At 33.4% G+C, this 26,319-nt stretch overlaps 2 protein-coding genes across 5 annotated transcripts; one reads left to right on the forward strand and one right to left on the reverse strand.

Moving 5' to 3' along the window:
- The first annotated feature begins 2,561 nt into the window (after window positions 1-2,561).
- Window positions 2,562-5,444, forward strand: LOC112522841 (F-box protein At5g46170). The gene is made up of 2 exons (XM_025132156.1): window positions 2,562-3,942; window positions 4,812-5,444. The coding sequence occupies exon 1, from the start codon at window positions 2,730-2,732 to the stop codon at window positions 3,939-3,941; it is 1,212 nt and encodes a 403-aa protein (XP_024987924.1). The 5' UTR covers window positions 2,562-2,729; the 3' UTR covers window position 3,942; window positions 4,812-5,444.
- A 477-nt stretch (window positions 5,445-5,921) lies between these two features.
- Window positions 5,922-15,862, reverse strand: LOC112522839 (transcription factor TCP2-like). 4 transcript variants are annotated; one of them, XR_003070219.1, is made up of 3 exons: window positions 14,104-15,862; window positions 10,663-10,730; window positions 5,922-6,135 (listed from the first exon to the last, which is right to left on the reverse strand). XR_003070219.1 is itself a non-coding variant. In XM_025132155.1 (3 exons), exons 1-2 carry the CDS (start codon window positions 15,534-15,536, stop codon window positions 14,142-14,144), a joined length of 1,290 nt encoding a protein of 429 aa, XP_024987923.1. In that variant the 5' UTR covers window positions 15,537-15,859; the 3' UTR covers window positions 5,922-6,135; window positions 14,104-14,141. The 4 variants fall into 4 exon arrangements, 3 of the variants coding, with proteins under 3 accessions (XP_024987923.1, XP_024987921.1, XP_024987922.1); XM_025132155.1 differs by lacking the exon at window positions 10,663-10,730 and having other exon boundaries at window positions 14,104-15,404; window positions 15,510-15,859; XM_025132153.1 differs by lacking the exon at window positions 10,663-10,730 and having other exon boundaries at window positions 14,104-15,859.
- Between the last annotated feature and the right edge of the window lie 10,457 nt (window positions 15,863-26,319).

Below are 26,319 nucleotides of genomic sequence, written 5' to 3' on the forward strand. Positions count from 1 at the left end.
TATGTATATATATATATATGTATGTATATATATATATATATTATATGTATGTATATGAAAATGGGTTGGGTTTCGGTGAGGAGAGAAGTTATTGTGAGAAGCTTAAAAATAGATCTTGATCCTAACTTCATATTAGGAGGAGATGGATCAGATCAATCTTTGTGTATCAAACACAATTCATGAGTGGGTATGAGATTAAAAGTGACAAAAGGTTCAAATCTCTTATTATACTTCTCACCATAACTTCTTTTTTTACACGATCCTTCACCCATAAAGACGGAGGCAATTACGTATAACTGTTATTTTTTTACAAAAACTACCAAGATTGATTGTCTTTTAAGTTTTAACGAAAAGTACAATTACGTCAGCTATATCTTAATGAAACTGTACTTGTACTATATTTTTAATTTTTATATAATGGGGTGTTTAGTTCGCTTTAAGAAATGAAAATGTGATTGGTAATTAAAAGATGGTAGAATGAGAATCATTATTTTTATTTCATTTTATTATATTATTAAGTATTTCCTTAAAATTAATTAATAATAAAAAAACCAAAAAGAAACTTGATAGGCACGTAATCCATCGTATCATACCATCTCTTTGATGCAGTCGAGAAGGAGCGAGAGGTAGATTAAAAGAAAAAGGTTTCTATTCCCTCCAATTGATGATGAATGATTTTTAACCAAATTTATTATAATGATTGATTAATTTTTTGAAACCAAACATCATTTTTTTTATTAACTTTGATATTCAACCCGCTATGCGAGCCGACTAATCCTCGAACGACCACCTGCTTTGCAGATAGCCGGGAGTCACTGCATTTGAACCTCTGTGGCCACAAGGAGATTTTTATTTCTCTTTGGATTTGAAACTGAGACTTCCTATTACTTTTGACCTTTGGAGTCAAGCTCAAACTAATTAGGCACCACCCTTGTGGTTACTAAACATCATTTTTATTCCATTTTAATTCCTTAATTGAACCAAAATGTAATTAATGATTATCATTTCCATTTATTACCTTCTAATACTCCCAACCAAACACACCTTAAAAATGAAATAAGTACCGTTGCTTGAAATTACATATTTTAGGGGTTGTTTGTTTACCTCTTAATAATTCCATTAAGAGGCACTTTGAATCGTTAAGAAGTGAATCTTGTGTGACAAAAAAAACTCTGTCTCTTAATGGTTCTAAAACCTTCTGAATGATTTTGTATTCTTGGTATTCCTTAATCATTCAGCACCCTAATTTCATTGTAAACAATTACCAAACAATCGCATTTCATTTTTCACTCTATCATTAGTCTCTTAATCATTTTGCACCAAACCATTTAGCAACTGTCAAACACCCACTTAGTTTCAATCTTTATAAATCTCTCGTCATCTCTATGTGTGTGTGTGTGTATAAATATATATATATATATATATATATATATATATGATTAATCAAATAAAATAATAAGAAAATACTCGAATCACATGTGATTTTATATAAAATTACTTATGATTCGACTATTTTCTTGTTCTTTTATTTGATTATTGTTCTCATATAAATATAAATATATATATATATATATATAATTAATACTCAAATATTTTGTAAAAAGTGAAACACTTATTATTGTTATTCTTATTAGTTAATAAATTAAAGATATAAAGATTGGTGGAGAGCTCGTGCACATTTAATCTATAAACTTATGAAACCAAGTATGGAACACCATCCTACTCATTTACATCCTTCTTCTATTTATTATTCCATCTTATTTTTTTTATTATTTAATCCATTTTCAAATATCTCACGCTAAACATTTAATGTTAGGAGTCAACACTATAATTTTATTTTATTAGGTAAGATTGTAGTATATCAAAACGTATCATATACAACAAACAATTTACCTGGTAAATATTTTCCCGGGTAAGAGTCGTCACCCTCACTTACCGAGTAAGACTCTTAATCCTTATCATCGCTCTTACCGAATAAGATTCTTGTCCCTTGCCATGTTCATCCGGTGAGGAAAATTACCCGGTTAGCATTTAGCAATCGGCCCCTTACTTTTAAAAACGAACATTTATTTTTAAAACAGTAACGTATACAATTATTTAAAGTTGAGAATGTGTCACTTGACGAGGTAAGGATATTTAAAGAAAATGAATAGAGAAATGAGTACAGGGGCTGATTGGCAATTGCTGAATGATGAGCAAAATGATTAAATGGTCAAAATGATTAAGAGGCTCTCATAATATAGTGCAAAAAGAATGTTTGGTAATTGTGTACAATGAAATCAGAGCTCTTAATGGTTAAGAGAGATTCATGATACAAAATCATTCAGAGGATTTTTAAATCATTTTTTTGCCAAACAAGATTCACATCTTAATGATTCAGATGTTGTCTCTTAATGGGACTATAAGGAGGCAGCAGTATCTTATTAAGTTTCCAATAAATAAATGAAAATTTATGGAGATTGAAGTGAAATTACCATTATGCCCTTGTCTTTCTCTCTCCCGAGGCTCTCCACCCATCTTTATCCCCCGTACACGCACAATATCTCTTCTCTCTCTCTTCATCTCCTCCCACCATTTTCTTTCTCTCTGGTGAATTGTTGGAGATCCCGCATGGCTTCCATCTCTCTCAATTGATTCCTCTCTCTCTCTCTCTGTTTCTTTATCACTTGTTCATTCAATTCTTGAAAACCCCAGATCCCCCTTTCTTGTTTCTTACTTGTTTGTTAGGTATGATGTCTTCCCTCCGCCCAGATCTGACCAACAAAATCTACCCTGAACCGTCCTCCTTCACCTTCTCCTCGCCGGAGGAACCTGTCGACCATTTTGACCTTCTCCCGGACTCTCTCCTCCTCCTGGTCTTCAACAACATCGGGGATGTCAAAGCCTTGGGTCGTTGCTGCGTTGTTTCCAAGCGATTTCATACCCTTGTTCCGCAGGTTGAAAACGTCGTCGTGCGTGTCGACTGCGTTATATCTGATGACGACGCCACCTCCGCCTCCGCTGCCTCTGATAAATCTCGTGGACCCTTTTCCAGTCTCGTGAGACTCGTCGTTGGAGGAATCGTTAAGCCCATCCAAGCTCTTGGCCAGTTCTTGGGACCCAAGAGATCCTCGTCGTCGTCTTCATCCTCGCCTTCTTCGTCTTCGTCCTCGTTATCCGTCGGAAACAACGTTGATGGTGATGATGATCTTGAACAAGGAGGTGGAGTTACTCACCATTCTCCTACACAGGTTCTCAAAAACTTTAACGAGATTCGATTTCTTAAGATCGAGCTTCCAAGCGGCGAATTGGGGATCGAAGATGATGTATTATTGAAATGGAGGGCGGATTTTGGATCGACCTTGGATAACTGCGTCATGCTCGGCGCTTCCTCCGTGATTCACCCCGAGAATTTTACATCTAGTGACAGTAGCTTCGATGGAGTATGTGGGATTAACGGGATTGGGGTTGGGAATGATGATAATGGGAGTATACCCGAATCGTTTTACACCAATGGTGGTTTGAAATTACGGGTAGTGTGGACTATAAGCTCATTGATTGCAGCATCAGCAAGGCACTACTTGCTTCAACCCATAATTGCTGAGCATAAGACATTAGATTCGTTGGTTTTAACAGATGCAGATAGACAAGGGGTGTTGTGTATGAACAAGGAACAGTTAGAGGAGTTGAGGGTGAAGCCATTGTCAGCTTCTTCAGCTTCAAAGAGAACCCTTGTGCCAGCTTTGAATATGAAGCTCTGGTATGCTCCATATTTGGAACTACCTAATGGGACTGTTCTCAAAGGAGCTACATTGGTGGCAATTAGGCCTAGTGAGCAGTCAGGACAGAAGGAGGTTTCTGATGGCTCATGGGTTTCATCTGCTTTTGAGGAGCCTTATGGAACTGCTGCCAGGATGTTGGTCAAGAGGAGGACTTATTGCCTTGAGATGAATTCCTTCTGAGGTATCACTTTAATGAAATTCAGTTGTTACTTGCTTTTAGTTTGGTTTAATATCATGAAAATCTGGTGAAATAAGCAATGGTGTGTTCTTTTTTTAGTTTGATAGGTTGCTGCTGTGTGCTGCAATGTTTATTGTTCTTCTGTAGACTCCATGGTTGATACTTGATATTCATATTTGATATCTTACTTTGGGATGACATCTATTGCAAATTAATATAAAAATGTGCAAAGGCATTACTTTATAGTTTATAACATGCATTACTAGGTTATTTGTTTTTTAGGAAGTTAGATCAGCCATGGTCATAGTATGCCTGCTCTATACTCCTTCACGCACTTTTCACAAGCTGTGGATCTTCATACATCTTACCCTGTTCAGACACCACCTCAGGGTGGGATATACTAGGCTCATTAGGTCTGGTTTAGATCCATTGTCATAGGGTAATTGCTCAATTTTAAATGTTTGCAAGGTTTAATGAACATTGGTTCTTTTCAAGTTCTTCTGGCTAAGTTTGGTCTCATGTCATGAGACTTGTTTGACATAAGCAAAACTTGTTTCAATGTTGTCTTTGATATCCATTAACTGGAATGAATGAAACTAAGCTTGATTGGGAGCATCTAATGATGCAAATGCAGTGGCTGTTGGTAGTTTGGTAGATTATTTTGTTTAACTCGCTTATCATTCACTTTTGGATAGTATGATGTGCACCTTGCAATATAGATGCATTGTGGTGTATTTTGATCTTAGAAAGTTAATGCTTTCAAAATTTCTCGTCTTGTAACTATTTAATTTTGCTTGTTACTCATCCTTGGTTTTATTTTTTACCATCAACTTGTTTGATACAGTATTCTCATTATCTTTTTTGTTTTTCAGTTTTCATGGCTTCCTAAAGGCATTAGCTTTATGATGGCTTTGGGAGTTGAGGATTCTTGAAGGCAGTGAAAACACACAAATTTGTTCTGCATGTAGCTTACTCTATATATATGAGCTTTGATGGTACGAATGTTACTTACCTTGCATACTTTGGTGAAGTGACCGTCCGTGGTTGAGACAAAGACTGTCACATTTGGTGCTTCAACTGATGGTTGGTATCGGGTATGTTTCAATTTGTGTATGGGAGGAAAAAGCGAGAAAACAGTTGCTGGTGGATGGTGTTGTAAGAGCTTCTGTGGTTCTGTGTTTCTAGTCATCTATATTTTATACGATCTTTATTTCTGTGAATATTTATAGGGGTATGAAACATGAGTAGTGTTTATATGTGGCTGTAAACGTTCATTCATTCAGCAATGTTACGCTCAAACTGGCTTCCTTTCTTTCTGTAGATTTTTCTGTTCTACTTTCAAGATCTTCTCTGAAGTATTGATTCTTGAGTTGTTTGTGGTAGACTTGTTGCTACTTCATTAGTGTAGTTCCCATGTTTTTGTTATAATACAGATAGTGTGGTTGTATCTATGAGTTGTATCAATCACATTGGATTAAGGCAATGGTTTGCTTGTTCAGTTCTTGTTTCTCCTTTGGCATCATGTGATACATGTTCATGAAATTACCTCAAATTCCAGTGCTTCTTTTCAAGTGTTTAAACTTTAAACATATAGGAATGCCTGGTTCTTGCTTATCATAAAATGAGACCTGGTTTGGTATGGGCTGAAAAGAAGCAAATTTATGAGTGATTCCTGCATGATCATCTTGGTAGCCTCTCTTCAAGGAGTGATAGGTTGTTTTTGTCCTTATGGATGTGGATGTAATGGTGTGGTCTTGTTTACAGTTCATATTAAAAGTAGGTATTGATGAGCAGTGGCATTCATTAACCTGTTTCTGCAGACTGATTTGCTTTGGAGAAGTCAACTGACAGCTTCAGTCATTCCTACACAAATCTTGATTTAATGATTCTAACAAGCCCAATGCCAAATCTGACATATCCACACCCACATTGATTCAATCATTATTTCAACCAAAACAAGTCTTGAAATTAATAGATAGATAGATAGAAAGTTGAGAAAAGAAACATAAACACACAAGGCAAAGCAGCCCTTGCATTAATGATAATGCATTTCAAGCAAAAGTTTCAAACTGAAAACAAGAATGTTTGTTTGCCTTCTTCCTCTCATCAATCACTTCACTGCAAATAACTTATATATATTGTCTTGATAAATTAATTTTATCCATACCCATTTCTCCCTCCATCTTCAGTACCTATCTGCACAAAAAACATATATATAGAATTTCAGTTACAACTATTTGAAGCCAAATCCATCAAATGAAAACAAAAATGGAATGGATGCAACAAGTTTATGCATTGTAGGGGATATTCCATACCTCCTACTTTCAAATTTGAAAGTGAATTGTGTCGGTGTCAATGACCATTTTCAAGCTAAGGTGTGGTTTACCAGGTCTTTCAAGAAAAATGGATACGACAAAATGTGTCGTCATCTTTTCTTTTCAACGTTATTTACTGTTTCGTAATTTGATTAGTCTGAAAGTTCATTTAGTGTCTGCTTCTACTATGACTATCCCTCAAATACCAGTATTCTGCAATTGTACTAACATCAGCAGAGCTGAGCATTATGATCAGCCTCATTTACCATTCAAGGCTTAACAACATCAAACCACATCCAACAAGGGAAAAATTAATAACCAAACCACTATATTTGAACTTAACACCACTTTCTGTCAACAAGTGAAAACTTAATAACCAAACACTGTATTTGAACTTAACACCACTTTTTGTCATGTATACTCCAATTTACCAAATGACTCCTACAAAATCCTCATGGAAAGCTTTATTTGTGTTTACAACCTTCAGGAAACGTCCACACTTCAAAATATTCTAAATATAAATTCGTTTATTCTCTAGAATTTTTGTGGGAGTTGGAATTTAAAGAATTCCCTGATTTATAACCAAGAAAGTTGTAATAAAACTTTTCCATTAACAGGGGAGTTGGTAGGTTGAGTTAGAATCATAAAAGAGGCAGATAATGTGGTAAGGGCCCATATTTTGGTTTTAAGGACAACAATACAAATGACAGTCCAACATCATGACTGGTGTAGAAGAATGACAGAACAAGACCTCTACAACTCAATATGAAATACATCTTGCTCCTGATATGGTTTTGTTTGAGTCCCACCTCGATTAAACTTTGGCCATTTCTCCTTAAGATATATTAGATCTCAATGCTTTTTTGAAGAGTAAATTTTATGGAGTTCTACATATTCTCACAAGTTTAAAACTAAAGCACTAAACCCTCCTCTTCCAAGCAACCACACAAGATACTATATCTATATGTTGCTAACATCATCAAAATAGGTCACATTAGAGCATCTCCACTTACAAGTTCTTTTAAGCAAAAAGTATAGTTCTTATAGATCACTGCCATTGTGGAGAATTCTTACAAGTTACCCATACTTTTGGAGTTCTTGTATAAAAACTTAAGTTCTTACCTTGAATTTTGTGTGAAATATTATTTTATTAGTTATTTAATTGATTTGAAAAAATATAATAAATATTAATGGTGAAAAAAGTACATGGAATGGAACCCATAAAAAAAGAACTCTATTGTGAGATTTTAGGAAGGCTTTTAATTTGGTGAGTTGACAATGATGTGACAGAAAAAAATCAAAAAATTGAAGTTGCTCTTAGCATTATGATTACTTGATACGTAAACTTTATGGTGTGTTATGCCTTACAATCTTAAAAGAACAGTCAAATAAACTAAATGTGGTCCTAGATTGTAAAAGTTTCAAAACTGAAAAGTCAAGACTCAAGAAGATCAACATCCATGCTAATGATTATCCATTAATTTAAGATAACTTACTGTAAGGTAAGTTAACAGAATTATAATGCAAATGTTTGGCAACAAGATTATTAGCATTAAAGTAAAAAAGGTATTCACCTACAAGTTCACGGTCATCATGAGGGAGGTAGATGGCACATGCATCCCATAGGCAAAGGGGGCGGTGGCTGGGCTCAAACCCGAGACCTCACGCATATGGATTACACCCACACTTCCATCGCTAGGACCGATCAGCGGGTGAACAAACCATATTTAAATACACATCTTAACTTAAGAACACATGGATAAGTAAAAGCAGCCATGCATCAAGTGAAAGTTCACAGACAACATAAGCAAGACTAAAATCTAACCTCACCCTAAAATGAACCATATTAAACTCCCCTAATAAAAGGACAATATCATGCATTTGTTGACCGACTTTAGGAAGGCTTCATGGAGCTATATATATATATATATATATATATATATATGGCTTGGTGTAGAATTGGGGGTAGTTCTGTTCGTTATCAGGATGTGAGAGGTTCATGTCCGTAAGTTGTGGATTGTAAGATCAAGGTACAAAAGTTGCTAAAGTAGTTGCAGAAGAACTCAAGTGCAGTGAGAAATGATCATTTCAATTAGGGTTTTCATTAGTACATGTGCCATCCTACACTTTGGTAATGTGAGGAATGCTTTGCTGATCAAATCCTAGATATGGTTGGAAGATTCCAGAGTAGCACATTATTGAAAACATGGCTTTTGATAGGAGTTCTTAGAGTGGCAAGATTGAGGCAGCAGACTAGGTGTAGGACCTGTACCTAGCAAGGATGGTAGGATGAGCTGGAGAGGTTGAATGTGGGATGGGGGAGGATTAGAGAGCTAGCAAATAGGTCACCAACGATAGATAGAGGAATTTTCCTTGTACCTTTTTTTATGTTTTAATGTACCTACTTTTTACTCCTTGTCTTTCCTGTTTTTTTTCTCTCCTGTTACTCACCATTTACTGGTTTTTGTCCTTACCTTTTCACTCACACTTTTTCACAAGCCGATCATGATAATACCCTTTCTACCCTTTGATAAGATTATTTGGTGATTAGTTACTAGTGAATTATAGTGATTTGGATGATTAAAATGATTTGGATGATTAAAATGGTAATTTATTTTCATTCAGAATCCTTATCAAAGAGTTAATTGAGCACTTATCCTCTAATATATCTTATTCATCTAGTTTTGACAAAGAGACTCATAGTACCAGGTCCATTATACTTCTTAGTAACAAACCACTATGTTACACCCCAGGGTCAATATCAATAGGAAGGTACAAGTAGTTGGTGCAATAGTACAAATAGTTGGAGCAATAGTACAAGTAGTTAATGCAGACTATCACCTATAAATAAAGGAGTTGGGGTTTGAGGGGGTATCAATTAGTTTTGTGTGAAATTGAGATTGGCTACAGTCTTGGGAGAGCTCTAAGTCTCGAAAACTGATAAACCTTTGTATACATTAATAGAAGGTTTTAGCATTTGATAATGGGTATGCGACACACTATCCATGCACCTATAGCATATTAAGGTACAATGAACCACTCCTCATTCATTTATAGCACATTCACGTACTTCTATTTATTTTAATGTCTCTTTATCTTAGATTGATTACTTGTGTTTGAGATCATAGGAAGGGTACAATTTTGAAAGGTGAGATACATATAAAAGTCTTTTCATACAACCCTTCTGTAGTTCCTCCTAAGGATTTTTGTAGTTGCACATGTGCATGATCTTTATAATTAAACTTGATGCTTGGGCTAATAGGTATACTTTCATGTGCCCTAGCTAGATCCTAAGAAAGGATATCGATGTCACAACTATCTAAAAGGTACTCCGTTTCTTCGTCTTACTTTGGCATCCCCCTTTCGGTTTCTAATAATGCTCATGGTGACTCCTTGACTATATATATACACACACACACACATATATATATATACATATATATATATATATATATAGGTGGAAGTTCAAACGAGAACCCCTATGATTTACGAAAACGCAAGAACAACTCAATAACCTCAATGAGCCTCCAGCTAGGGGTGAAAGAAGCACATTGCTTCTTCTCCACAAGTTAAAATGCCTGCTCTAGAAGCTAAGAAGGACTGTTCTTATCGTAGCATTCACCTGTAAATCCCCTAATTATGTTGGTAAACCCATTACTACAATTAGTTGTTCAACATCTAGCCATTTTCCTTAATAAAAAGCATCCCAATGAGAGGTTCTTATAAGCAAGAAATTGTAGTTTTTATTAGTCACTACCATAGTGGAGGGTTCTTATAAGTCGCTAACGTATTTTGAGTACTTGTATAATAACTTCGATTCTTGTCTTGATTATCGTGTCAAATTGAGAGGTTCTTATAACCACATTAAATTTAACAAAAAGTGGGATTCTTGTAAGTCACTACAATAGTGGAGTTTTATAAAGGTTCTTAATTTGTTAAGTTAGTAATAACGTAACGAGAATAAGTGCAAAAATGAGGTTCTTAATAGTCACTCCATTGAAGATGCTTTAAGCTTGTCTTTCTTTGAGTTGCCATAACTTTTTCTCTATTATGGACAACCATCATATTTTTTTGGAATTTGTAACACTTCCAAGATGGAGGAATAGAGGCTATTTGGTTGGTTTTTCATTAAGTCTTGTATCGATAAAGTTGTGTTTGTATATTAATCCGTGTGTATAGGTTGGAAAGATTCTTGTTTAGGAGGTTTCTTTCGTAGATTCAAGGAGCGTGTTTTTTAATTGGGAGATGACAGATTGGAGAAAACTTGGCATTCTGCATAAAGTTTCATCCTAAATGCTTACTGTATAAGCTACTTTCTATGTCATCAAGCTATTACCGAACAATCATGTATAACTGACAGAATAAACTGTGAGTCCCATTAAACTCATTAAGTTGGTAACAAACGTACCGTAAGTTATGCGGGAGGAACATAAACTCTAGAGAAAACCAATTATCGCCCTGGCAAGGCTATGTAGGCTGCACATGGATAATAATGCATTTAAATGATTCTCTTGTTTGAAAGCCTATTAACAGCTAATTGTTTATGGTGAGAATTATAACAAGACTTTTAGTCCTGTAGATAAGATAGCGTCAGTTTGTCTTAACATAGTCCCAAGATTGTTTGAACAAGATTGTATGGGTGAGAATGAGATAGGCGAGTTAGAGAATAATTGTTTCAGGGTTTTAATTTGATATGAGTTGTTTAGTAATTTATCAATTTTACATTTTTTGTCCCACTCAGCCTTATCATATCGCAGTCTAACATGCCACCAAACATTAAACAACAAAATTGTGTTCAATCCTGTTTCGTTTTGTCAAGTGTATCAAATGCAGGTGCTTTTGGAAAAGGTCTCCGGCCTTGACACCGGAACTTTACAAGCATTCAAATCAATGCATGCCCTTATAGTAACAGATCATCTACTATAGTTTTTCTACCTCTTTTTATGGGTATCTTACACCTTGAAAGAACAAGAAGCAAGATGTAATTTCGCATGAATATTGAACTATGGCCTGAATCTTTGGATCAATGTTTTACAAAAGTATTAGTGGACTTTTATCTTGGAGTGATAGAATCTTTTTCATTACATATTTTTTCAATAAAAATTATCTCACACATCCATAATGTGACACTATTTCCTTCCATTTTGCAAGTATTTTACACATGCATGCACATATAAGCTATAGATTTGTTAAGTTTAAATTGTTTTTTTTTTTTTTGTTAAACTTTATAATTTATATAAGGTTGCCTAATTTGCAGGGTTGCACAAAGAGTAGGCTTTCTAGAGTAGCAGGTTCAAATTCTTCATAGGGGATTTAACTATTGGTGCATCACATCTTTTTAAACTAGTTTGTATATAATCTTTAGAAATACAAAGTAAACATTTTATATGAGTTTAAAAGGCTTTTATCCTTAGCATACTTGTTAAATACCAGAAAAATTACTGCTTTTTATTGGTTTCAAATTTTAAAAGATTATGGTTTAAGCCTGGCATATATATCCAAAACAAAACAAAAAGTACAGGCACTAAATGCTTAACTATTAACTTTTCTCATTTATTAGTCATATAACTTTTTTAGGAGCCATCTTATTGAGAATTTGTTGTAAAATCCCAATTTATTAAAATACAAAAAGTATCTTGGATTTCAAAATTTAGTTAAATATCATTTTTTTCCTTGTTTAGGCCAAAGATGCCATTTTTGTCAATCTTGGTTGCAACCAAATTGAAGGTAAAACCCTTGTAAGAAAAATTGAAATAAAACCTTAATTAGTAGGAAAAAGTAATTCTACTATTGCATTAAATAATAATAGATAGATGAAATATGTAAATTAAGTAGTTTATAACAACATTAAAGATGGAATTTTACAATCATTAAACCCAAGCATAGTATTTTGGCAAATGTGTTTCACTTCACATTTTGGAAACAATTTGTATATGATAATTTTGTTACTTTTCATTTATGGATCTTTTAATTTTTGCATCTCACACAACCTCAGCAAATCCATCTTAAGAATTCGTTATAATTTTTTTTAATATAATTATAATATTCCAATATTTTTACAATCAAGAGTTTAGATAGATAATATATGATCATATCCTTATAAAAAATAACATTTTAAAAATAATACTAATCAGAAGTTCTTTTCTTTAAAAAGGGGGGAAAACAGGATTGCAGGGTGTGGGGGGAGGATTATTTTGTGATTTCAACCACCAATCAGAATGCATCCGTACGTGCATGGATGTGTGGGTCCAAAAGCAAAAAAACCCTAAAGCAAAAATGGTGGGTTATGTGCTCGAAATCTGCAGAGTGCTCGGGGAGGCCCAGCCCGGCAACAAAAATAAATATCGGGTTCAGTGAAACATAATGCCAAGTGGCCAATTATAAAAACATTAAAAAGACTTGGATTTAAGGAATCTGTCGGAATTTTAATGAAGGTGGGTTCATGTTAATTAAAGTAGATGATTAACACCTGTCTTCCCTTGAAGACATGCTTGAACCAAAGGAAACCCAAATCATCAATGAATCCATAAACCCAACAAAACAAACACCTACCCCCCAATCTAATCCAATCCCGTATATCCTATCATAATCAAACTCCCTAATTATATATTAATTAATTAATAATGAACATAAAAAATTAACAATTAAAAATTGTCACCCACATATGTCAATTAAAAGAAACTGTTTTTACTTTCACATATCAATTCTAATACTTATTTACATTTTCAAGATTAACTATTTGTACGTAAATATAGGATATAATTATTTATTATAGGGTACTTTAATAATTTAAATAATAGTTAATTGTGTTTACTCAATATCTTGATTACTAAGACATTAATTCTAATAATAATGTAAATCTATAAATGATGAAGGATTTTACCAAATATGCAACACGAACATAAAACTTCAAAATAACTACATTTTTTTAGCAAAGTTAACAACTTAATAATTTGAAAACTACTAATTATCTTAGCTACCCAAAGACTATTGTACTATTCTTACAGAATCTTTTTTGGATATAATTTTTTAAAATGTTAAATTTGGAATTTTGGAAATTCCAAGCTACTCATTGAGATAAAAGCAAGATTTATTTTGTCAAAAAGTGTCCTTTGCAGCTTAGAACTTCATCCAGACAACTCAAAAAGATGATATTTGTTTCAATGTAATTACAAAAGACTTACTCATGTAGGTATATAAGCTTTTTAGTTAATAAAAGCAAAAAAAACATATTTTTTTGAATCATAAACATAAAAAGACACATCGTATCATGTATATAAATATGATGCCTCTTGAATATGAACAATCAGATAGTAAATGGTGTGACATTCTTCATGATCTAAATACCATTTCTGTAAAAAAATTGTAGAAAATGCAACACTTTCAAATAATTCTATTGATCAAAACCAATATTACTCGTAAATACCCACATATGCATAGCAAAAGAAGCGAGACAACCCATTTTTGGTTTAATATGCAAAAACCAAGTTTTGATTTGAACTACTTTCATTCTGCTTACTTTAAAGACATCCCAACAACTTGAATAAACCAAATTGGCAAACTTAACTAAAATAGGTTTCAAGAAATAACTTTTATTTTTGCAACTCTTGGAAATGAAGTAATTTTACCCAAAAATGGCATTGTATTGTTAGGGTTAGTGAGGTCAAGAGAGTTCCATTTCTAGATGGAAGTGCTTAATTAATCTACTCCCCTGATAAATGCAATAGCAGATTATATATACATAGAGAGAGAGAGAGATGCATAATATATAGATGTGTGTGTATATGTAAAATATATATAGATGTGTGTGAAAAAAATCAAGAATAGAGAACATATGAAAGAGATTTACCAGAGAATGAGATGGGGAAAGAAGCCATTGATGCAACCTCAGTTCTTCGCTTTTTCTTTGTGATGATCAGAATTCCGTCCTACACCATCTCCTCCGCCGCCGTAGCTTAGGTGCAAACCCTGGGAGTCGTAACTGCCTGTTGCCGGAAAATGGTCGGAGGCGGCGTTTGGAACGATGAAGAACGGAAGATTTGTGGGTGTTGATCCATCTATGGAAGACGATTGGAACCTCTGGATGTGGTGATGATGAGGCAAAAGAGAGGATGGTAAATTGGACTGAAGGGTCCCCCTACTGAAACCCGGAGCAAGGGCGGCGCCACCGGATGATGATGTCATTGAGAAGTTTAAGTTGTAACTTTCTCCCCCGCCGCCGCCGCTGCTACCAGCCGTTGTCACCGCCGGTACGAAACTGTCTTGAAGGAAGGAGAAATGGTGTTGTTGGTTGTTGTGGTGGTGGTGGTTATCTCCGGCGGTGATGTTGAATTGTGGCATTTGGATTAGCTGACTTGAAGGCGGTGGAGGGCGGCTGAAGAAATAATCCATAGGAGTTGTCCAGTGGGCTCTTGACTCGGGACTCGCCGTGGGATTTTGACGACGGACGGTGGTGCTGTTAATGCCGCCGGTGAGGAGATCCGTGAAAGATGAGTTTTCCGAAATATTATTCACCTGATTCAGAACAGCAACCCTAGTGGAATCAGTTTCCTTATCCTTCTCCTTCTTCGAAGCCATTTCCCTCGCCCGTTCTCGAGCTTTGACCCGATTCTCCGATCGAGATAACGAAAGCCCCGACCCCTTACTTGTTTCAGATGTACTACTACACGCCGGCGATTTCGCCTGAGAAACATTGTTATTATTACTATTTTGTTGTTGATAATTTGGATCTTCGAAATCGGTACTGTTTTCTGTCGATTTCTTCTCTTCACTCAGCTGTTGCTGGTGGTGGTGGTTGTGGGAGATGACACCGGGAAACGACGGGTCAAGAGAAGGAAGCTCATCAATGGAAGTAGACGCCGCCTTGAGCAACCACTCCACCGCCTTGCTCGGCTGATCACACCCTAATCGATCTTGTAAATCATAAAACTGGATAGCGGTACTTACAGACAAACGAACACGACGATCTCTCAATCCTTTCGATGTCAAAACCTTACTGTGTCTATCCTTCCCTCCCGACGCCCGAGAAACCCTAACAATTCGAGACGACGGCCATCCACATAGCCTCGCAACACCACCACCACCACCACCGCCAACGCCGCCGACGCCTACAACAACATCAATTCCTCCACCACCATCATCAACATGATTCTGCAACTCCAAATTCCCTTTATGAGTAGCTATCTTTTGAGGATTTGAAGAATTATCAGTTGTTGTAGTACTACCATTAGAAGAAACCCTTTGAAATTTACACACCTGTCTTTGAATTTCATCCACCTCCATACCCAGCTTTCATACCTTGCTTCTACAAACACCAGAATCCAAACCCACTCTAATTATCTCTCTCCCCCCAAATATCTTATCTTGAGAGAGAAAGTAGTGAAGTTGTAGAGAGAGAAAGCAGTGGTATATATTTAGAGAGAGAAAAAGTAGTAATGTGGGTGAGCAGGTGTGGTGGGGTGGCTACTAGTGTCCTTTGTATTGATGACTGGTTAGGCTTTTGTAGTCATGTATACAGACAGAGACACATATATACATACAACTATCTGTATCTATCTCTTTACAGAAGCAGAAGCAGGCCGGAAATGTCAGAGGGAACCTCCGTTTAAAGCTTATTTTTTTCCCAGCTGCTTCTCAGAAAGCAAAGCCTGTGAGCTTTCATCAGACCAGTAAGAAAAGTTTGAACCGCTAAAGGGTAAAACCGTCATTTACTAAATTAAAAGGTGTAATAATTACACGTATCTGTATAACGTGTGTTAGGGTTTCGGTTCCCCGATAATGTTTCAATCTCAAACAAAAATAACGCGAAAATGAATCATTTGAATAAGAGATATAAACACGACATTTAGGGGTTGTTTGTTGGGTATGCAATTACGAGGAAGACTCACCATTTTCACTTATCTTATAAGGTAACATTCTCGGCTATCAAAATGGATTGTTGGTAAACGTTAACCGGGTAATAGTCTTCTCTCTCACTTACATAGTAAGATTATCGTTCTTGGTAATGTTTCTTATCGGGTAAGATTTTCGGCCATTGTCATGTCCATCTGATAAGGTAAGTGAAACCTGATAAGCACTTACCCAATAACCGTTTCATAAATGGTCCCTTATGGCATGTTTGTTAGCAGCTTCATGAGTTTAATGGAACTCAAAAGCTTATTTGGTCAGCTATACATGACTATTTGATAGTGGTTTAATGATACAAAAAGTGGCTTATTCAATAAGTTTCTATGAAAAGCTTTATCCTGAAAGTGGCTTACTCACTTGAAACATGACGATCCAATACTGTGCTTTTCATTGTATAAAAAATCGTTATACAAAGCCAGGATGGATCTTTAAAAGATATGAATATCGCTCATAGACACAAGTGTTTGAATATCAAATTTGGATGAGGGTTTCGTGTTTTCAAATTCTCGTAAAAAAAGAATTGTCGCTAAAATCCGTAAGAGCAAAATGGTCTAGCAAGGGTACTTTAAATGATGGTCAAAATATCAATTCATAGTCCAAGAAAACTACGACCCAAATCGAATCTAACTTCTATTGACATCTGCGCGTTAAAACAATGTAGCGATTTAGATTGTGTAAAATTTGAATCGCTACAGATTGTAGATGTCTGTAACATATTTTTTTACAATATTTGCTTAACAGATTAAGACATTTATGAATCACTCAGAATCAATTTTTGACATTTACATACATGGACAAATAAGATGTTTGTAAATCCAATGTTTTCTCTTTTCCTTAACTACAAACACTTGCACACAAAAATCATTCAGATGTTTTCCCAAGCTGTATGGTTTTTTATACTTCTTTTTTTGTTTTTATTTTTAATAAATAATCCATTTAGTTTTTTCTTGAAAAACAATTTTATACAAAAGACTTACGGGTCGTTTACCAAACATTTACCCGGTAAAATTCAACACTATCATTTACTTACCGGATAAGATTTTAGTCAATAAAAACGGCTTTCTATGCAACAATTTACTACGTAAGAGTTGATCGTGGTAGGAGTCATTGCCCTTACTTACTTGGTAAGACACTTGGTCCTTGTCTCACTCTTACCGGATAAGATTATTGGTTCTTGTCATATTCATGCGGTAAGGTAATGTAACTTTATAAACACTTACCCGAATAATCATTTGATAAACGGCCCCTTATTTGAACTCAAAGTTTTAATTACAGGTGTTTATCAAATCGATAATTTTACAAGATGATGACTCAAATTTAATTTATCATGGAATTCTTCATGACGTGATTAGGCATGAGAATTGGCTCCGATCCGTCGGGGACGGGGATTCCCCGTTAAACCGGGTCTCAGGGACGGGGATCCCCGTTTGACTCAAACCGGGGATGGGGACAGGGATGGGTATCGCACTCCCGTCCCCCTCTGTTACCTGTATATGTATTAATTAATTGATTATATTATATAATATTTATTAATATTAATCGGTAAATGGTAATTTTTATTTCAATATATTTTGGATATTACTAGATGTGGTTTTGAATATTACTCAATATGTTTTGGTACATATGGCGTTAATTTTTTTTAATTAAATTAATTTTTTTTTGGTTTTCGATATATTAATTATTATATGATGATGTATATTTTTCTATTAAATTAAATTTCTTTTAATTTTAGGTTTATTAGAAAAATGTGAGATTTAAACATGTATAACGTCTCACTCATTTGATTTAAGAAAAACTTACCCAAACGGGAAAAAAAAAAAAACTCTGTTTCCCAACAGGGGACAGGGATAGGATGTGATCAAATTCCCCAGTGGGGACGGGGACGGGGACGGGGACAAAGATGGGGGATCAGGGTCCCCACCCCATTACCGTACCTAGACATGATTCACCAGAAGTTTGATTTTTCGAGTTTCAAAAAACGACTCACATCTCAAGATAATTTCTTGTTTTTGTTACGTATTTTTCGGTCCATTATTTGTGAACATCTGTAGCCACATGGGTTTGAATGTTTTATGATTAGATTCTTGATTTTGCCCTCTTGATATCTATATTACAGCATTTACATCAAAGTCTTAAGTACAACCAATAAGACACAAAGTATTTAGTATTTTATGTATGAATTAAAGGAATCTCTTAATTACAATATGTAAAGCATGATGTACAAGGTGTTAATGCATGGTTTTAAAACGATCCTAAAAAACCAAGTTTGGTATGTTCACAATATTCTTTATCTCCTCCAGAGTTTTCAGTTTCCTTTAGGAAACCCGTTGACCAAAACCTAGATTTTTCCAAAATTCAAAATTCAAAGGCCTTATGTTCCCAGATTGATAATTCCTGCTCCAAAGAATGATGATTCAGCTAGATCTAGTTGGTACTGTTTTGTACCAACATTGCAAATGATGAAATTACAGATTCATTTATGTTAACAATTTTACCAACTAGATCTAGATGCACAAAGACATCGAGCATCTGAAATAACATGTTCATATGTATCATACCACTTATCTCTATCTATATAACTATTCAAATAACATGTACTGCAGAGGTTGTTATTGTTAGCCGAATGAATTCAATCAAGTTTTGCATATTGATTCGTATTATAACTAGCAAATAAAAATGGCCCGTGTTTAGGGTTTAAAAACGACCCGTATTATGCCCCGTGTAGTGATTTTCCAGAACATTTTAGATCACGTATTTGTTGACTGTCAAGTGGCCTTCTCTCTTTGGAGAAAAGTGACGATTTGGTGGGGGGTTTTCAAATCACAATTTCTCATTCCGTAAAAGAGCTGCTAAAATGGTCGGAGTCGGTCAATGTTAATGGAGTGAAGCGAAAACTATTCCACGCGGTTGTTTTGTCAACAATAAGGGTGTTTTGGACATTTCGTAACATGATGCTTTGCAACAAAAAAACACGACTGGATTCTTTATTTAATCATATGATTGCAAAATCATCTTTTGGATCTCTAATACACGACTTCTAATATCATGTACCAACCAAGTTTAGATGTTTGGTATGTACTACCAACTAATTAGATTGGTACTAACTAAACTGGTACCAATTAAATTGGCACGGTTAGTACGAGAATTGGTTGGTTTATCTTGGTACAAATTTGACACCCCTGTTATAAATAGCATTTTTGTACACCTGCACCAACAAGTTATTTGATATCCAGATGAAACACTGCTCTTTTTCAAGCATCCTTCAAGATTCAAATAACATACATCTGTGAATTTCATCCCATGCAGTTATTAAGCTTCTCTGCCATGTTTTATGTATCGGGTATTTTTTTACAGTATGGCATGGCGTCAAGGTTTTACAGAGCTGTTTAGTACATACATATTTAGTTCACCAATCTTCTGGGAGTTAGGTCTCAATTGTTTGCATCTTTTTCTTACCATTTGATGCACTTGTTTGGTTCGTTCCTAATATACACGTAGATGTACATATTCACACATTTTAAACCATATTAATAAACATCATGGTCCAGGGACGTACCTATAGTGGTGCATACGCTAGCACGTGCCACCGTATTATTCCTTCGTCGAATGGTAAAAAATTTAGGTTCGTGAAAAGTGCAACCGTATTAATTTGTTGTATGCCACAATATGTATTTTGAAACTACAATGAGAACAAGTTTTATTTGGTATAGTTGGTTTGCAAGGCTTTTATTCCACCCCAGACCCGAGTTCGAATCCTGTTAGTGTCATTTTCTTAGTCAAATGGTGTCACCGTTTGAATTTTTTTCCCTATATCTTTTTCTTATAGCCAAACGATGCCACCGTTTGAAATTCTTTTATGGGTCCGTCCCCGTCATGGTCAGGTTTTCATGTAGTGAAATAACACAATTTAATATAAAAACCAATCGTTGTTTCATACACTAAACGGTTTTACAATTTGGAGATCTAACTTCAGTGAGTCAATTTGCAATCCGTAAAATTGTCAAAAAAATACACAACTAGCTTTTTAATGGGACCCACCAACATCAAAGCAGACCAATAAAACGCAGAGTACGTGAATCAAGAAGCATACTCTATCTTAACATCACAACGTACAATAAAAAGATCTTTATTACAGATTAAACTTAATTCAATATCAGATATTTTAGATATTTAATAAATAAAATATGGAGTTAATGGTTTATTTCAACAAATGAAGGTACTTGTAAGTTGTAACCTACTTTGTCCGTACAAGCAATTATGTGTCTCAATGCTCCCACCATTTGCATTGTCCTAATAATATTAATTTTATTCAAATTAGATGATGGGTCTTAGGGAATTGTATAGATCCCACTCAACATTATATATTTTATTATATTTTTTAATGATTTATCTGGTTTTTTCAGTTACTGGTTTATGTAAAGTGTTCTTTACACATAAATTCGATAAACAGTTCCTTCTTTCCGAATACAGGTAATGTGTATGGCTTGAGTATACAATATATGATATTTATCTCGTAATCACATGTGAATAAGTGTGTATGTGTATATATACAGTATATCTGTTGGATATCAGCAATTTGAAATTTTGTATTCACAAAATATAATTCAAGTGTACTTCTTCCAACCTGATTTTTGATAAAGTGATACTGGGTGTCAATGTGTTTTTAGTCTTTGTGTGCTGAACAAGATTGCAAGAAATTGCAAATGACACTCTTCAAGTCATGGTAGATTGGGATCTTGTTATATGTGAAGTCATAGTCTTTTAGTTGTGTCCTCATCCAAATAACTTGAGAGCAACAACTTGTTGCAGCAACATATTCAGCTTCTGCTGTTGACGTTAACACACAATTCTGCTTATTATAGTTGCATTTTAGTTTTTTTATTATTATTTTTCTTAGTTTCAATTTAACTATAATATAGTATGATTTGGATACAAAAGGTAGCACATGTTAATGTAATATTTAGTTAAGGGATTGTACCATAATTGTTGTACAATTGATAATTGTGTCTCCCACCACCAACTCACCAAGAGAGTTGCATCCCAAAATGTACTTCCACAAAAACTTAGGGGCAAAATCGTCAATTCAAACCACAAGTGTGGTGTCTGATTGGTTTGAGCTTGAGCTCAAAAGATCAAAAGTGTCTGGAGGTCTCGGGTTCAAATCTAATAAGAAATAAAAATCTCATTGTAATCACAGAGGTTCAAATGCGATGACTCCAGTCTACCCACAAAAGAAGATGGTCGGCTTGGGATTAGTCGGCTCGCATAACAAGTTGGATATCCAGGTTAATAAAAAAAACCCGTCAATTCATCAGTTTCAATAATTCAACGGATGTTTATGTATACATAATTCTTCTAATTGAATTATATATTGAAAATATTTTATGCGTTATTTCTTTAATTTATTTTCTTTTCTTTTTGTGTCAGAAACAGGAAGTATAAGAACGTAGAAATTGAGTTTTATTAACCATTATAATTATGCTTTAACGACATACGAAAGATTATACCTGTTAAAACATTAAAAAAAAAGCATTAATAAATATAAATGGTTCAAGTCAACATGAATCAAGTCTCGATTTTTGGGTTCGGATTGCTTTGGTTCGGATTGAGGTCGGTCGGGTTCAGATTTAGTTGTAATACAAAAAATATATATTCAATTGATTTTGACGATGAATTTAATCGATTTAAATGATTAATAATTCGATAGTATGCTTAAAAATTAGAAAATAGCATATGCGATTAAGATTTTTAGAATTTTCAAAAGATAATTAGATAAATAAGTATATTTAAAAAATATATATGTATATATATTTTGGATTTTCGGACAGATCAGGTGGCCAAAAATCAAATCCCTAAATTTTCTTCAAAAAGTCTGTTTTTAGATTTTCAGATTTCACGACATTCGTGGTTTTACATAAACACTTTATTTTCGTTTCAAGTTTGTGTTCGGATTTCAGAACAAAATAAACAGAGTTAATGATCATGAACCATTTTTAGAACAAAATAAAAATCATAAGGAAGATTTTAGATTTGTCAAACTTCAAGTCCCATTTTTAAATCTTTCACTAAACTTCAAGGACTAAAATTGAAAGTTTACTCTATTTTTTATGGGGGAAATAATATTTATTCGTTTTTTTTTTCTTATAAATTCTTGATTAAACGAAATTCTATATAAAATAATAAAATATAGGAAAAGGTTGAAGCAAAGGCACGTGTCGGTGGTCGGGAAGGCGTGTTGATTCGGTATTCGAGTAAAGAGGGAGCACGTGTCACGGTCTTCTTTCTCCTCAACTTGTGTTTTTAAATGTTTTTTTTGTTTTCATTTTCTTTTTCCATTTAATGTTAAAAATTATATATAATATTTAGTGGTTGCTGAATGGTTTGCTGTAAAATGATTACTAAGATGTTCTCATGATATAATGTGAAATAAATTATATTTATCTGGTAATTATTTATAGTGAAATTAAGGCACTGAAGGGTTAAGGGAGGCCCATGATATTGTTTGTTTACCTCTTAATAGTTTCATTAAGAGGCAACTTATGAATCGTTAAGAAGTGAATTTTGTTTGGCAAAAAAAAAATCTGTCTCTTAATGGTTCTAAAACTCTTTGAATGATTTTGTATTCTGAGCATCTTTTAATCATTCAACGTCTTAATTTCATTGTAAACAATTACCAAACAATTATAATTCATTTTTCACTATATCATGAGAGTTTCTTGATCATTCTGACCATTTAATCATTTCTGCACCAAGTCATTCAGCAACTACCAAACGTCCCCAAAATTATTCAGAGGGTTTTGAAACCATTAATAGACAGACTTTTTATTTGTCAAACAAGATTCACCTCTTAACGATTCAGAAACTACCTCTTTATGTAACTATTAAAAAATAAACAAACAACCTTTTAGCCATTTAAATCAAACTCAATAATAAATCTCAATCTATTTTACAGTTATACCTCCCACGTTTTAGTATTATTTTTTATTTTTAAATTATAATTTATATGCTTATAATTATTTATTTAATTCTTTATGTCCCTTCATATTTAACATTTATGATCGTATATTAACTGAAACACATTAAAAAAATGTTTTTTATTTTTAAAAATTATACTATTATGACCGTCTCATCAATACAATTAAAATGAGTCCAATATTAAATATTTGTTTAATTTAATCGTATTATTAAATAATATAAATATATAATAAATTATTTTCAAAACTTACATTTTTACCCATGTGAGGTTTAAAAGTAGGATTTTCAGTTATTTTTGAATTTTTAAGAGGTATAATAATTTAAAGATATTGTACAAGTTCTTAAAGCTTACAACCTTCCACGATCTTCCATCAAATCATTTTTAATTTCAAAATTATATTTTTATACTTTTATAATTAGTGATTTGATTTGCCTTACATCACTTTTTTTTTTTTTTTCATTTTTCGTTTTTAATTCTACACCCTTATTATATTAACATAAATACTCATATAGAAAGTAAAATACATTTAAAAAATATTTTTTCTGTTTAAAGTCATGTCGTGTACCTGACCTACGGGCAAGTATAACACTAGTTAAAATAGTTGTAATAAAGTTGATATATTTATATTGTGAGTTATTATGCAACTATTTATATTTGTACAACCAATACAACTCAATTTCAACCGTCCATTTAATTTGATGAATATGTGATTGCATAAAAGTTTTGATTGTTTTCTAATATAAAGTATTGATCATAATTAATGAACTCTAATCATCTTTCAGAAATATTCAAATCATAATAAATAAACTCTCACAATTTTCATAATTATCTCAATTGATTGGGTTGTATTGGTTGTACGAATGGACATAATTGCATTTGAAATATACTCTATATTTATATTGTGAGTGATTAAATAGATATTCGGTTTATTTTTCATTAAAACTTGTATAAATAAACTAATTTATATGAATTAATCTATTTATATATATTAAAAAGATTTTTTTTTTTTTGAGAAAATTTATTCATAAATTGAAGGAGCGTGTTTTTAATTGGAAGAGACATGTTTTGGGAAAAAAAAACTTGACTTTCTATATAAAGCTTCGATCTTAAAACTTATAGAATAAGTCACTTTCTATAGCACTAATTCATTATCAAACAGTCGTATAACTGGCCATTAAACTCATTAAGCTGCTAATTAACATGCTCTAAGTTTTTAAACAGATAAAATTTTAAATTTATTGCAATCGAATAAATTCTTAAATCTATTGAAAATCGAACAAATAAATTATAGGCTATCAAAACCTAAAATAACCCAACGAAATTTCATATTTTGAAAGACTGAGTTTTTTAAAGTATTTTTGAACTAATTACAAGTCACATGTGTAAAATGAAGGGAATATGCTATTTTTCTTTCGATGTCTTAACAAATCAGTAGTAAAGTACAATGAAATAATAAAACAGATAAAAAGGAACCATTTTTATTAGCCATCAGTTATTTCTTATATTCAAATAACAATCACAAGTATCTGTTATAATCCTTTGATTTTCATTTGAATCTAAAAATTAAATAATCAGTAGTTTTTATTTTCTCGTATAATTGTTATTTAAATATGAAAAATAAATAATGACCAATGAAAAAATGTGTATATTTATTCCATTTTATTACTTTATTGTATTTTGTTATTAATCTACTGATACATGAACGAGAGAAATTATATATACATTTCATTTCATAAGTGTAACGAAATATATATTCAGAAAGATGCCGAGACTTGGTATTATTTGCTGAATGTGGCGAGTGATATGGTATCCAACTCAGTATTATTTGCTGGAGTATTAACCGGATACCATATCACTCGCCACATCAGCATGATAACCGGTTAATGCTTCAACCAGTTACCCGAATACTTAAATGTTTAAAATTTTACATCTTAGGTACCAAAATAAAAGTTTTAAAAGTATGTTACCCAATACAGGAATCATGTTAAAGTATGTTAGTTTTTCATACAATTTGTCATTTTTGATTTAATAAGTTTAATAAATATATTTGTTCATCTTTTTAAATTCAATAATTTATTTATTAGAAAAAAATAGTCAATTTTTTTTTTCTCTAAGATAAAATATAAAGTTATTTAAATATCCTCAAATTTACGTATTTGATTTGGTTGTAATTTGAATGATTCAAGTCATAATAATCATTTTTAATATATATCCGGATTAAGGGATGTTTGGGATTGCTTATAAAAGCAACTTATCGACTTATTCCGGTGTGGCACAAGCATTTTTGAGTGTTTGGATAAACAACTTATACCGGTGTCAAACTGGTAATAAAAAGTTTTTGAAGAAGTTATGAGGTGTTTGGAAATTGCTTATTTGAAACAACTTATGTTTTTTTTACAAAAGCACTTACCAACTTATCATAAGTTAGAAGGATTTAACTTATTCAAAAACTCTTTTATTACCGGTTTGACACCGGTACAAGTTGTTTATCCAAACACTCAAAAATATTTATTACCGATGTCACACCGAAATAAGTCAATAAATTTCTTTTATAAGCAGTCCCAAACACCCCTTTGAACCTTTCTAACTTATAATAAGTTGATAAGTGTTTTTTTGTTAAAAACATAAGTTGTTTCAAATAAGCAATCCCAATTCCCAAATTCCCCCTAAAGATGCATAAAAAGATTGGGACTAAGAATCGAGGATCGGTACAGACCTGGCTGAATAGCTCTAGATCAGACCCAAATTTTCTAGACTAGGATCGGTTACATCATGGTTCGATCAAAGCCTGAACCTAAGGCTCAATTAGGAACTGGTCAAAGCCCAGTCAACAACCGTTTTAATTTGAATTTTTGGACCAAAAAGGACCGATTCGTGACCGATCAAGAACCGGCCAACAGTTCAAATTCTGCTTAGATGACTCTACCTTTAAAATAATAATTTTACCGCTAAAACTAGTCGTGGGTATCACTGAAATTGTGATTTAGGGGTTGTTTGGTTGATTTTTCATTCAATCTTGTATGAATAAAGCTCTCTTTATGGACTAATCTATATGTATAGATTGAGAAGATTTTTGTTTGGGTAAATTTGTTTTTCATAGATGGAAGGAGCATGTTTTTTAATTAGGAGGGGTGACTACATAAAGTTGAACTTACTGAATAAGCCACGTTCTATATCGTTAAG

This window comes from Cynara cardunculus (genome assembly GCF_001531365.2).
Source record: "Cynara cardunculus var. scolymus isolate 2C chromosome LG 12, CcrdV1, whole genome shotgun sequence".
NCBI classification, from domain to species: Eukaryota; Viridiplantae; Streptophyta; class Magnoliopsida; order Asterales; family Asteraceae; genus Cynara; species Cynara cardunculus.

Excerpts from the sequence above, each read along its gene's own strand:
- LOC112522839 (XM_025132153.1), bottom strand. The coding sequence starts at position 15,536 with ATGGAGGTGGATGAAATTCAAAGACAGGTGTGTAAATTTCAAAGGGTT.
- LOC112522841 (XM_025132156.1), top strand. The coding sequence starts at position 2,730 with ATGATGTCTTCCCTCCGCCCAGATCTGACCAACAAAATCTACCCTGAA.